The sequence below is a fragment of the Xyrauchen texanus genome, chromosome 48, assembly GCF_025860055.1.
Source record: "Xyrauchen texanus isolate HMW12.3.18 chromosome 48, RBS_HiC_50CHRs, whole genome shotgun sequence".
Lineage (NCBI taxonomy): Eukaryota > Metazoa > Chordata > Actinopteri > Cypriniformes > Catostomidae > Xyrauchen > Xyrauchen texanus.
Window position 1 is genome coordinate 17784698 of NC_068323.1, and position 12972 is coordinate 17797669.

General features: G+C 36.4%; 1 protein-coding gene across 2 annotated transcripts in view; it reads right to left on the minus strand.

Annotated features, from left to right (window-relative positions):
* LOC127639685 (complement C3-like) overlaps nt 1-12972 on the minus strand; it is a 37316-nt gene that overhangs the window by 11534 nt on the left and 12810 nt on the right. For both annotated transcript variants that reach the window (XM_052121834.1, XM_052121835.1), the window contains exons 16-30: nt 11736-11894; nt 11480-11609; nt 10116-10181; nt 9666-9917; nt 8696-9032; nt 7161-7246; nt 5624-5763; nt 5224-5433; nt 4992-5058; nt 3588-3674; nt 2018-2221; nt 1820-1895; nt 1579-1738; nt 1377-1487; nt 630-774 (exon numbers count right to left, since the gene is read on the minus strand). In XM_052121834.1, coding sequence (XP_051977794.1) covers nt 630-774; nt 1377-1487; nt 1579-1738; nt 1820-1895; nt 2018-2221; nt 3588-3674; nt 4992-5058; nt 5224-5433; nt 5624-5763; nt 7161-7246; nt 8696-9032; nt 9666-9917; nt 10116-10181; nt 11480-11609; nt 11736-11894 — 2230 coding nt within the window. The remainder of the gene's footprint in view (nt 1-629; nt 775-1376; nt 1488-1578; nt 1739-1819; nt 1896-2017; nt 2222-3587; nt 3675-4991; nt 5059-5223; nt 5434-5623; nt 5764-7160; nt 7247-8695; nt 9033-9665; nt 9918-10115; nt 10182-11479; nt 11610-11735; nt 11895-12972) is intronic.

Genomic DNA, 12972 nt, shown 5'->3' on the forward strand with positions numbered 1-12972 from the left:
TTCAGACGTGTGTGTTTTTCATCTGTGTTCATGCATGTTGATATCAGACAAACTGAGAAGTTCTGTGAAGTTCTCGTGCTTGTGTATGTATTCTCTTTTTCAAATTTTTAGATCGGACAGTTATTTCCTTTTAAAGTCGCACATAAACAACAAAGTTTAAACTCCAGCTTTAGCTCCATGATTGATTGACAGGTGAGTTGTGGCACTTCGCTGCTGTCCGGGACAAATTCAGGACGGATTGCTTTTCACACTTCATTTCCACCTGTATTTAGCACTGACCACATTTGATTTAACACCAGGTGGAAACAGGGTCTTTGACTGTATTTATATGGTCACAAAAAAAACTGATGTTTTACTCACATCTGACACCAGATCAGATATTGTTGCACACAAGTACAAAAAAACTTTAAATAAATCAACGTATGCGACTGAATTTTTTCCACATCTGATATGACCCATCTCCAAATGTGGTTCTAAATTAGATACATATCTGGATACTCGTATGCGTTTCTCCTTGTATTTCTAACATTATTCAAAATGGTTAAAAGATTGCATTAAGCCTTGCAGTGTAATAGCAGCCTTTGTGAAGAGGACTACATTTTTTGTTTTCAAATGGTAAGATTGAGTACCTGGTGAGGCTAACTTCAGCAGCATGCTCTTCATGCAGCCTTGATTGGATACTGCTAAAGCGTAGCATGCTATAGCCGCTGTGTACGGCCTCTTCAGCTGGGGAAATCGTTCCCTTAGATACACAGCTGCTTTTCTGTACTTGTCCTGCAATGGGAGAACATGTAATAAGCACCATTTAAAATATATGACATTTTGATGCAAAGACCTCTTCTAGTTGCTGAACTTTGAGCTTAAATGGAATCAAGCAATAATATTTACAAGAAAAAGAAAGAACTGCTCGCTTTTTTGCTGGAGCTTTGGCCTCAATAAACCATCTGAAACTTAATATAAACCTGCTTAAAATGAATAATAGTTAAATGGGATGGAAACAATGCAACATTTGTAATGTTTATCCTTGGACCTGTCCATGTTGTCATTACTTTTGTGAGAGAAACTTCACTGTGGGAACTTGTAGCCATGGGACTTGTGTCACCCTCAGACATGTGTTGCGTTCATTGATATGCGTGAATCTGTGAGCGCTGAATGTCCTGACGTAGCTACATGCAATGCCACAAATTTAAATGTGTATCACGTGAGCCAGAGATCACTCCTTGATGGGACAGAACCAGCCCGTGGGCCGTATGTTCGACACCCCTGATATAATGTGTATATTGTGCATAGTATTTTTAAACAAAATGTCATTAAAAAGGCCATAAGAAGGTTTTTATTTGCACAAGTGTGTGTGTGAAGGAAAAAGAATGATTAACCTCAAAGTTGAGGCCTGGCTCTTGGCAGGTAATGGCATTTTGTGCTTCTGCCAAAGCAATCAGAACAAATGCAGTCAAAGAAATTCTGGATTCAGAACCCTGCAGGCCTCCCTGTACACACATGCATCACAAAATAATCAACCAGTGCAATTAAAAAAAATGACTGAGTACACCTTTAATTCTCTTTCATATTTTTTCTCACCGTCATACTGGTGGTGTAGACAGGATTGTCCTCCTGAAAGGATCCATCTGGATGTTGTTTATTCCTTAGTATATACAGTAGAGGCCCACACAAATGCTTCTCACTGACACCAATAAACGAGTGTGCCATAGAGAACACCTTCACAACATATGCAGTGATCCTAAGATAGAAAGAATATGAAGACAAGAATTGGTATATGCTCAAAATGAAGCTGTAATCAGTTCTGTGCTTGCATACATACCATGTGCTGGTGCCTTCGTTGCGGTAGGGAGGGTAAGAGTCATCTTTTTTTCTATAATTGAGTTGGTTTTCATAACCTGCGATGAAAGACATACTGTAAACTATAGTACATCAGGTTTAGAAAAATGTCTAAATCCAATCCTTTATTTAAAACAATGGAAAAAAGTGTAACCTTATATACTCCTCATCCATTCTTCACCTTTCTGTATGTATTTGATGGCCTCTTCTCTGCGATTTATTCCCACATTATCCCACTGTGCACTGCGGTCCAAATAATGAGCTGCAATTAGTGGCAGTGTGATACTGGCCAAATTCTGCTCCACACAGCCACCAGGCATACGGATCAACGTTGCCAGAGAGTCTTCATTAATGGAGTTATCAATGCTGTCTGCCAACAAATCACCTATAGGGACATATACAAAACACATATGGATCAGTACTTTACCTTCACAGATATACATTCTTGACCATTAATAGAAACTGAGGTGTTACTTTTGTCAGTTAGTAATGAATGCTCAAGTGTTTGTTCCTATATTTTATTAATTTAATCAAACAGATTGTTATACAGGATAAGGCATTTAATTGCTGCTGCTGACTTTAAAAGTCTTATCTCTTAACATAAAGTAAAATAATAAAATGATGTGTCTAAAGGACAAGTGTGTTGATCTCCACAAGACTTAAACAGAAAACGGTGAGAAAACCGGTGTGCCGCAAGAGGCACACCGGTATCAGATTAATTGACAGGTTTCCTCCTTTGCCTATGTTCGGTCTGAACAGAACAGAATGTATGCTAAAGTTTACTGAGCGCAGGCGGATCGATGGGAGGGAGGAGCAAAATCCCACTCGTTCTTCTTTCAGTTTCAGCACGAGCATTGAATATGGTGAACCCTGATTGGATTAGAAGCTTGATGGACTAGGCACTCATTATTATTTCCTACCATTTGATCCATTAAGTTACTCAGAAGAAAAAAAATGCACTTCACATAAAACTAAACACTTCTTGTAAGATTAACTTACAGTATCTATGAATAAAAAATTCATTTAAAAAATGTTTTGTAAAAACAAAACAATTGTGTATATTCAGGTATATTAATTAATTAATAATGCGTTACCGTGATCCTCACTTTAAAATAATTAGTAATTCCTTCATGTTTATGTGTTAACACTTGACTCATTACTTACGGGTTACCAAAATTATTTTAAAAAGACCTCCAGCAATATCAAACCTGCCGAAGTTAATCATTTGTAATGAACAGAAAAGATATCCCAAGTAATACACAGGTCGGGCACATGCATCTGTAAGATGACTATGATACTCTACTAGACACTGCAGCCAAGATTTAGAGAACTGTTATGTCATGTTCACAATAAAAACATAATCATTCACAATTTAGACACATGTTAATGTTTTGATTAGTAATAGCAATAGTTAGTTGATATTTCTCAATGAGGAAAATCTAATTCAGTAATTATTGATTACCTAACAGTGAACTACCTCAGTCATCATTCCACTATTACTTACTGATTGGTTAATCATGTTTCCATAATAGTTAATAGTAGTAACTAAAGTGTTATGTAGTACTACTCATTAATTCCTGCATAGTTGCCAATTAAAACGGACCATCATTATTATGTATTTTTAATGGGGAAAACATTACTGAGTGTGCCTTTAAACAACATTTAGAATTCCTTCATAATGTTGTTCAGTATAAAAAAATTATACTATAATATCTTTCATATCAGGAATATAACTGAACAAAATTTCCAACCTCTGACATTGATAAATGTTTCTGGCAGAGATCTTGGCACAACAGAGTCCAACTGTAACTTCCCCACTGCTATCTGCTGTATTCCAACTGAAGAAATGAAGAAAATGTTTAATAATTCATTAACTAAATTAATAAAAAAGAAACATTACACATCTTAACCGCATAATGTAACACATCAATCCCTTGCAACACACATGAAAACATATTAGTCTCCATGCACATAAATATACAAGTATCAACTATGAAATGTGCAAATTTTAATAACAAATAATTGTTAAAAATCTACTCTACAAAACATATCTGCAGTCTACTGTAGGATTGTGCTGACAAAATAATAATTTTTCTCATGACATGTATTAAGGTAAATCTCACAAAACTTGTCAAAAAAAAACAAATGGTCCTATTTTCCTCAAAAGGAAAGAAAAAACAAAAAACAAAGAAGAAATGTGGTTTTGCACATAGAAAATTTTGCCTATTTGATTTTTTTTATATTTTCATGACCATTACATACATTTTCCCCAAAGATGGTCATTATGATATTCTCATTACTGTAATGTGAAAATACATTTTATTAAATTGTAAAGTATTTATACATATTAGTAGTTCTCCCTTGGTAATGCCTTTAACTTTCATTGATTTGAATAAAAAATAATAATAACTCTGAGCGTGCTGCGCGACTCCAGGAGGGGTAACCTCCTCACGTTCGCTATAATGTGATTTGCTCTCGGTGGGGTACGTGGTGAGTTGTGCATGGATACCGTGGAGAATAGCACGAGTCTCCAAACACGCTATGTCTCCAAGGTAACATGCTCAACTTGCCACATAAGTTGCATGGCTTGACGTCTCAAAGATCTGAGATTCATCCTCCACCACGGATTGAGGCAAGTCACTACACCACCACAAGGATTTAAGAGTGCATTGGAAATTGGGCATTCCAAATTGGGGAGAAAAGTGGAGAAAATCCCCCCAACATTTTTTATAATATATATATATATATATATTTTTAATTATTGTAATAGAGTAAAAAAAAAAAACTCTGCTACAATAATGACAAAAATCATCATTTAAAACATTGGTAATTGGAGAGTTTAATGTCACAATGCAAAAAAATATTGGACAATGCAGGCTTCATTTTCTTTGTGCAAAATAAAATGTTATTCATTCAAATTGTTTACTACAGCTCAATTAATAAAGAAGCATGCCAACTAAATAGGAACAAACTCTCACACGCAATACAATTGTGATATTGTTATGCATTATAAAGTATTGGAGTTTGACACATGTATCACATGTATCATTTTGAGAGGCCGAATGGAATACCCACACTAGTCTTCACAAAGATGGATTTTGGAAGCTCTGTGATTTGTATTATTAATATGAAGTAAAAGGACTTTATGAACTCACCAATATCTCCTTTCTCAGAGGGGTTCAACACAAAGGTCCTCACTTTAATTGTTTGGATGCCCTCTACCTAAAACACCACATATAACACATACCACATAAGTATTGCTCTTCAATCACCTAACATGGAGTAAAAAAAAAAATATATATATATATATATATATATATATATATATATATATATATATATATACAAATATTTTCAAAAGTATGTGTTAGAGCTGAGCCCACTCACCACCACACGTAGATTCTTCCTTACTGCATCCTGCCCCATGAAGGAGGCTGCAACGGCTGTGAGCAGTAGGGGAAGCTCTCCTGTTTTAAGGGGGATGATGGTATACGTGAGGAGAACTGAAGAGCTGGCCTGTACTGAAACTTTCTGTGTGTGGGGTCCATTAAATGCCACACTACACATGTTCTCTGTCTTATCCAGGATCACCATTACCTGCACACAGATACATTGTTCAGGTCAGGGCACAAGGATTGCTTGCATACGCCAGCTTTGGAGAGTAACTAACTAAAAGTAGCAACATTTTTGATAAGACTACATTTTTCCGTGGCGTCACAGCAGTTAAGCTGTTTAAAAACAAAAAGCTGAGTGCTGTTAATGTTAGGTTACAGTTTGTGAAACTAACCTCCAGTTTGGAATTCCTGTAGTTGTGAACAACAGCTTTGATTTCCACATGTTCATTTCTGGACACCGAGTGAGGCAACCGCAGATCTACAAAGAACGGCTTCCATGCACGGACATGGTAAGGTTCGGCAACACAGAAACCTGCAAGATAGTGTGATTTATTGCATGGAATGATTACAGACCCGTAGCTCTGACATCTTTAGTTCTGGCTCCACCTGATAGCCTCTCCTCAACCCCTTTCATTTGGTGGATGATGTTGTGAGCCTGCACAACATCCTCGAACATCTAGAGAAGCCCGGCTGTTTTGCACAGATTCTGTGGATTTCAACTTGGCCTTGAATGTATTAATCCTGAGCTTCTCAACTGAATATTCCCCCTTCCATCTGCCATTGAATCTTTAATTTACCAACAGACAGGAACGGTGGCCTCTACAGCAACAACATCAATGCCTACTTTACATCATCACACCCTTGGCCCCACCCACTGGGGCACAGATTGTAAACACAGAGAGAGAGAGAGAGCAGGGCAAACAGTGTGGCCTAGTGTGGTCTAACGCTGGTCTAATTATTATAACAAATGGGACCCATCTGGACTATTTTAAATGATTGGTGCTGAAACCTTCTCTACACCGGACACGACACAATGGATTAAGGCGGATCACACTGATGCATCGACACAAACTTTCTAAACCATGTATTTGAGTTGTTGGCAGTAGTACAGCCAGTGCATGCAGCGGAAAATGGAACGGAAGATCTGTTTACAGCAACGGACGCATCTTTGGTAGACAGCATCATTGATCATAATGGGTTCTATTGCTTTTGATGCGATGTGCCTCTTGCATCTGGTGTAGACAGGGTGTGAGTGTAAACAGTTGTGCTCGAAATGAACGGGTACATATATTCAGATGCAATGTGTTGGATCTGTGTTATGTGTAAACCATGAAATGTAGTTTTATAATATTGTGGGATTGTTCATTCTCTTCCAATGAATTTCAAATATGACTGTATTTGAGGGGCTGCGTGATGTTAGCCAATCAGAACAGTGGGCGTTTAACGGAGGAGCTGAGGCCAAAGCCGAGCTAGACAGAGGGCCAAAGACAGGTTGGAAAATTATCATATATTACTAAATTATATACTTAGTTTTTGTGACTTCACTAACATTATCAGTGGACCTCAGAGAAGATAATAAAAGTTAAAAGTTTTTCAATCGTAGATTACGTGCATGTCTTATTTTCAAAGAAAATATGTGTCCAACTCAAGTAAGTGTATACAGTTTTTTGTGCATTTTGGAGATTTTATTTACATCTTGGCATTTCCATCCAACATTTTTTATGCAAAATCCCATAGAAACCCAATAGAGGATAGAAACCAACTAATGAGTCAATCAACAGAAATTAGGCAGTGCTGATGACTACATAGTGTTCTACTAAAAGATTCTGATTCTGCTGTCTGGGTCTTTGATGGGTTGAGAGGCTCTGTCAAAACAGACTCAGAATGACAGAGACAGAGAACAGACAATAATATACTGTAGTTGATTACCTGTCTCAGGTGAAGCACTGACCCCTAGAAACCCCCACTGAGTGATACTGTCAGGTAGAACAGTGTCCATTGTATATACAGCTAACCTGTAAAAAATACAGACAAACTACTGTAAGAGTGCACATACATCTTATGTACATACCGTATATACATAAAATACACTCCTTCTCTGAATACCAAACAAACAATATATCAATGCCTATTCCCTACATACTTTACAGAGGTATTGTGGGATAGCATGGAGTGACACTCCAATCTGTAACCCTATTTACATGTAGTACTGTATTAAAGCTGAAGTGTGTAATTTCTGAGCCACTAGTCACCAAACGGAATTGAAAAAATAATCACTGTTTACACCCAATAGTAACATGAGCTTCAAATGCTACTTCTCTGTGACCACTTGTGATCGGATTTCAAGGGGAGGGTCTCTGATTCCTTGACTACATACATCAGTTACTACTTCCAAGTGTTACTGCATGTTTATTAAGTGCAAAAGTGTCAAATGAAAGTTAACACACTATTGTTTCCAAATAGGCCTGTCAGGCTGTCACGATTATTAAATAATCATCTGAACGCAGTTATTTGATATAACTGCGGTTATTTGAGAATAATGTGTGCGCTGTTAGCAGAGGCTTACTCCAAACTCCCGCAAAAACATAAACGAACAAATATGAACATTGACAGTGAACGCAAAGCACTCCGGTTTCACTTTAAACAATCGTGTAATGGCAAATAATCGTGGCCAAAGTGGGTTCATACACGCTGTGTTAATGACACGCAGTGACACAGAAGAGAGGCACGTTTACTCTATTTCGGTGGAGTGATAAAATGATGAAAATAATTCTCAAAGGTTTTGCCTCATGAGAAATAAGGGCTTGTGGGTTTAATCAAAAAGCATTAAAATACAGTGTAAAAGTGAAGAAATGATGACAGAAATATTTAACTATTGCATAATATTATATTATAAAAATATTTTATTATACCATATTAAATTAAATATGAAATAACATTTCATAACCGTGACAGACATAATTCCAAATATTTCAATTTTAATCTCACTGGATAAGTGATACTGTTTTTTTTCATCAAGCTCCTATATTCTTTAAACCTTATGATGTGTATGTTTCAAGTGATCTGTGGCACAGCATGTTGATGTCAGTTCCGTTAAGTCTTCTATATTTGGGCTTTTTGAAATTGTATCACATAACCTGCCAAGTTTAAAAGCCTTGTTTTAGAACCACGAATGATTGACAGGTGAGAAGGCAGTCCTTCGCTGTTAAACGGGATGCTTTAAGGCTTGATAACATTCAGGCCACATCCACACTAATCCTATTAGTTTAAAAATGCATTGATTTTGCTACGTTCAAGTGGAAATCTGGAACTTTTCAGAATATAAGTTATTGTTCTTCATCTTATCTTGTTTGTGTTGTGTCAGTGAGAGTGCTCAAATCCAAGCCACGAGAATGTAATGCCTTAAACACTGATGACATTTCAGAATTATGTTGTATATGCTACTTCAAAGGCCAGAATCTTACCCATCTTTGCTCCCAGGCTTGGGTGCGTTGGGCAGTCTTATATCAGTCCACAGCCAAGACTCAAAAAACCTGGTGCGCACGTAAATGTCTTCAATGTCAGCATAATCATTTTCATCAAACTCCTCTTCCTCCTCTTCGAGCTTAGCATTTGCTTTGGAAGTTGTCACTGACTCCTCGTAAGGCTTTAATGCCATTACCCTTGAATGCCCTTGAAGCCCTGGACGCTCTTGAAGCCCTGGACGCCCTGGAAGGCCGGGACGCCCTGGAAGGCCGGGATGCCTTGCAAATTCAGGTTGGAATTGATCGCGGCCAAAATAATATGCATCCAAACTAAAGCCTGGAGTAAGGAGCGGAAATTGATGTCCTTGTTAATTTTTACAGTTTTTTGGTCATAGTTTTTGTCTTTTGACAAAAATGTCCTTTAAATTTTGTCAGTCATTTCACATCCATTTCCTTCAGCCCAATTTCCTAAAATACCTCATAATATTATTCAACAAAAATAACACTTTATTTGACGACAATGTGAAAAATTATCTTCATGTTTGAGCTCCTTATAAACCACCATATTATTTGCATACTGAAGTATTAGCCACTAGAAATAGTGAATTTTCTGGGTTTCAGAGACTGTTTACAGGATTGCATTCTTGAAGAATGCTGTTAGGGACATGGCATATTCAGAGTGCAAGTTACACATTCGGACTCAAATCTAACTTATTGTCTTCTATAAACATTGTTGATGCATTGTTAACATTTTTGCAGTATTGTTTTTTTTTTGTCATTATGATATATCATGATCATTGGAAATAAACTTTTCATCAACAAATATTTTCATCAGTAATTTAATTAGCGAGATTAACACTGATTACCGATAGATCTTCGCCTAATTAATAAGATGAGGGACACTGCTAAAGCAATTACGAATTACATTTTTGCCATTTCTTTGGCAAAGTCGTGGCATGCAGGTACTTACCAAATAATATAGGTTCATCGACCAACATATGCATGGCGGTGGTGGTGGGTGGAGTGGTTGTTGTTGTTGTTGGTCTGGTAATGGTACCCAGCTCCTCCCCTCTGTATTGTGCACAACAATGGAGGAAAGCTAAGACACAGCTCCAGTCCTCTGTGATATAGAGGGAACGGCGATAGCACGAGTATGGCATAGGAATCTCCCTCATGCCGTCCACACAACATCTCTGTAGAAACTTGTCGGAGTACTCCTTCTCTAAAAAGGAAGGTGCGCATTGGCAAATGAATTCAAAATGACTCTGGACTCTGCTAATTTAGTATATTCTTGAGTGTACTTTTTATATAATTTTTTACTTGAAGCCCTTTTAAAGATAAAAGTGTGTCATTTCTGATATTGATATGCTCTGTCAGTGTTACTATCTAAAACATCAGGTTTTCAGTGACGCTGGCTCACCCAGCTGCTCTCTAAGTTGCAGTCTGGCAGCAGAACGTCTTCTCCTTGATCTACTGTTGCAACCACCTGTTCAAAAGAAAGCAACATTATAAATACAGTTCTGTCCCACTGTTGTGCTCAAATAATGATCTTGACAGGACATACACAATCAATTTTATTTCCGTACTTATAGGGCGAGACTTGGTTTTCACCATGGGAATTTATTTGGATTAATTCAAGATGAAATAGGATCAGACCTTAATGTGAGTTTACAGTTGACTGTAGATAAAAAATAGGCACATGCTATTGACACCCCAGTGCAAATAGAGACAGATATTATTTGCACCCCAATCCTGGTGCAAATTATAGTAGATACTAATTGCACCCTAGTGCAAATGGTGTCAGATACTATTTGCATGCATATTTAAATACTAAAATACAGTAATGAGCATCACTGCAGTGTTTATTGTGTTTATTTAGAGTCCCACAGACACCCTTCAACAACCCCCTACCCCTAAAATTACCTTTAGACTTCCCTTAGAAAAAAATAACCTTTTTTCACCATGAACTTTCACCATGGTATTTTGTAGTAAAATTATTGTAACCATGGTTACTATATTACCACCATATTACTTTAGTAACATCGTGGTTAATTGCATTAAAATGTTGGTTTCTGCCAAAAAAAAACATGGTTACTACAATATTAGTAATACATTGATGCAATCTACACACAATTGCCGCCGAGCCGTGGGAACAAGTACGATCGACAGACCCCGCTTCCAGATCAAACCCTTCTCTGCACTCCCCGACATTCACCGTGACCAAATCACTGCGATGAAATCAACATTTATATTAAATTGTATCAATTATTTAAAGTAGTATTAAAGGAAATGTTAAGAGTGAAAATGGGAAATCAGATGGGAAAAAGAGTCGGACAAAAGGCGGATTTGAACCAGGGTCGCTAGGGATTTTATGTTGATTTCAACTATCAATAAGCAGAAAAAGCACCATGTATTGTTTTGTGTGTAGTTTTTATCAAGATTACTTATTATCCTCAAGTTATCTTCATTTAAGACTTTGAGAAGGTTTCAGGATGCATTTATGTCTCGGCACAAAATTGCTAGATTTGAATTGCACAAATACAACAAGCATGTACTTTTAAACAAAAAGTAAACCCTAAAAGCAAATAAAATGTGACCACATTTGACTTGGACAACTTCATAGTGTCCAAACAAAAGATAAACACAACAAATATGGCCATTGGACTTAGGAAGCAAGCCAGAACATTTCTGATCCCTTGTATAAGCAAGAGAGGTTACACATGTTTTCCATTATAGTATTCAGTGGAAATATCCAGGTAGTTAAATGCTGTAAGTTTGAAGCACCTCTGCTGGAGTCAGTGGTAACACCAGAGCTGGAATAAAAAATCAGCCCTGCATCACTGAAAACACCCATACTGTCCTTGCCTCCTCCTGCGCTGCAGCCCATATCACCCTGACCCACCACTTCCCACACCTGTATGGAGCAAACGGGAAAGAGTTACAACCGTTAATAAGGCTTCTAAAGACAAAGGCCAATTGGGCAAAATTTTGATTTTATTGCATTTCTGAAGTGTAATATGTTAGTGGCATCTTCACGCACCTTTCTTTGTGTCAAACGGTTTTTACTCAACAGAAAAATTGCATTATCCACAGCAACCAGGCTGACCTTTGCTCCGGGATCACCTTTAACTTGTAATTTAATGCTGCTGCCTGGTGTGTAGTCATTTAGTTCTTCTCCATCCGCAGCACCTACACTGAGCTAATAGAGCCACAAACTTCACTGAACAGCAAAAATCATTTATTGTATTCAAATAAAAGTACAAATAATTATTCCACAAAAGTGCTGATATGTGCATGAAATTTCCATTGAATTTGATGCACATTTCTTTGACCTTTCCAGGCCTTTTTGATTGTTGGATAAGCATTTTTTTAAATCAATCCAATTCAGATCGAGCTGCAAGCAGTAATTCAGTAACTATACTGATGACCTCATGGGAAAATAATCATATTGCTAATTCATTTACTTATAATTTATATTATAAACAAAACTTTTCACAAAACCCCCAATCAACAAATACAAAATAATGTCTGGATTTCCATTTCATCCATTGTCACGCATAAGTCATACACTCTTAACTCTCAAAATCAGTTTCAAAGTTGTCTCGCAGGGAGTTCTGGGAACACCCAATTATTGTTTTATCATTGTAATTTTAACATTATTTGTTACATAAATCCGTAAAAGTACATGCATTCTTTTATTAAGCATAATATTTTTTTACCATTAATTATACAGTAAAATCATACTTTTACATCTAAAAACTATTTTCCTGCTATATTTTACTGTAAAATTACATGTATTGTCTTATTAAATATATTATCTTTTTTACAGTTTAAGGTAACTATACCTTTTAATCAGTTTTTTTTTTTTAACTGTAGCATTTTTTAAAAAATTATTTTTCTGTTAAACGTACGGATATTTTTACAGTACATCAGTTACAGTTATAATAATGCAAATATCATATATATATATATATATTTATGTTCACCAAGTAAACTTACCTTTACAAATCTAAGTGTTCTTTTTACATTCTACTCTAAGTTTACATTTTAATGAAGTAAATTGAAAGAGCAGCAAAAATATATTTTACTTTGGAGTTTACTAAACTCCAGATTCATTTTGACACTCAAAATTATTTGTTGAGTTTCTTCAACTCTGTATCTTGTGTCACAAATTAAGTTGCATAGGTTTATAAGTAAAACCATTTTATTATAATGAGCAAAATTTGCTGAAAATATTTTTTATTTTGTTTGACAATGTATGTTATTAGGAATTTAAC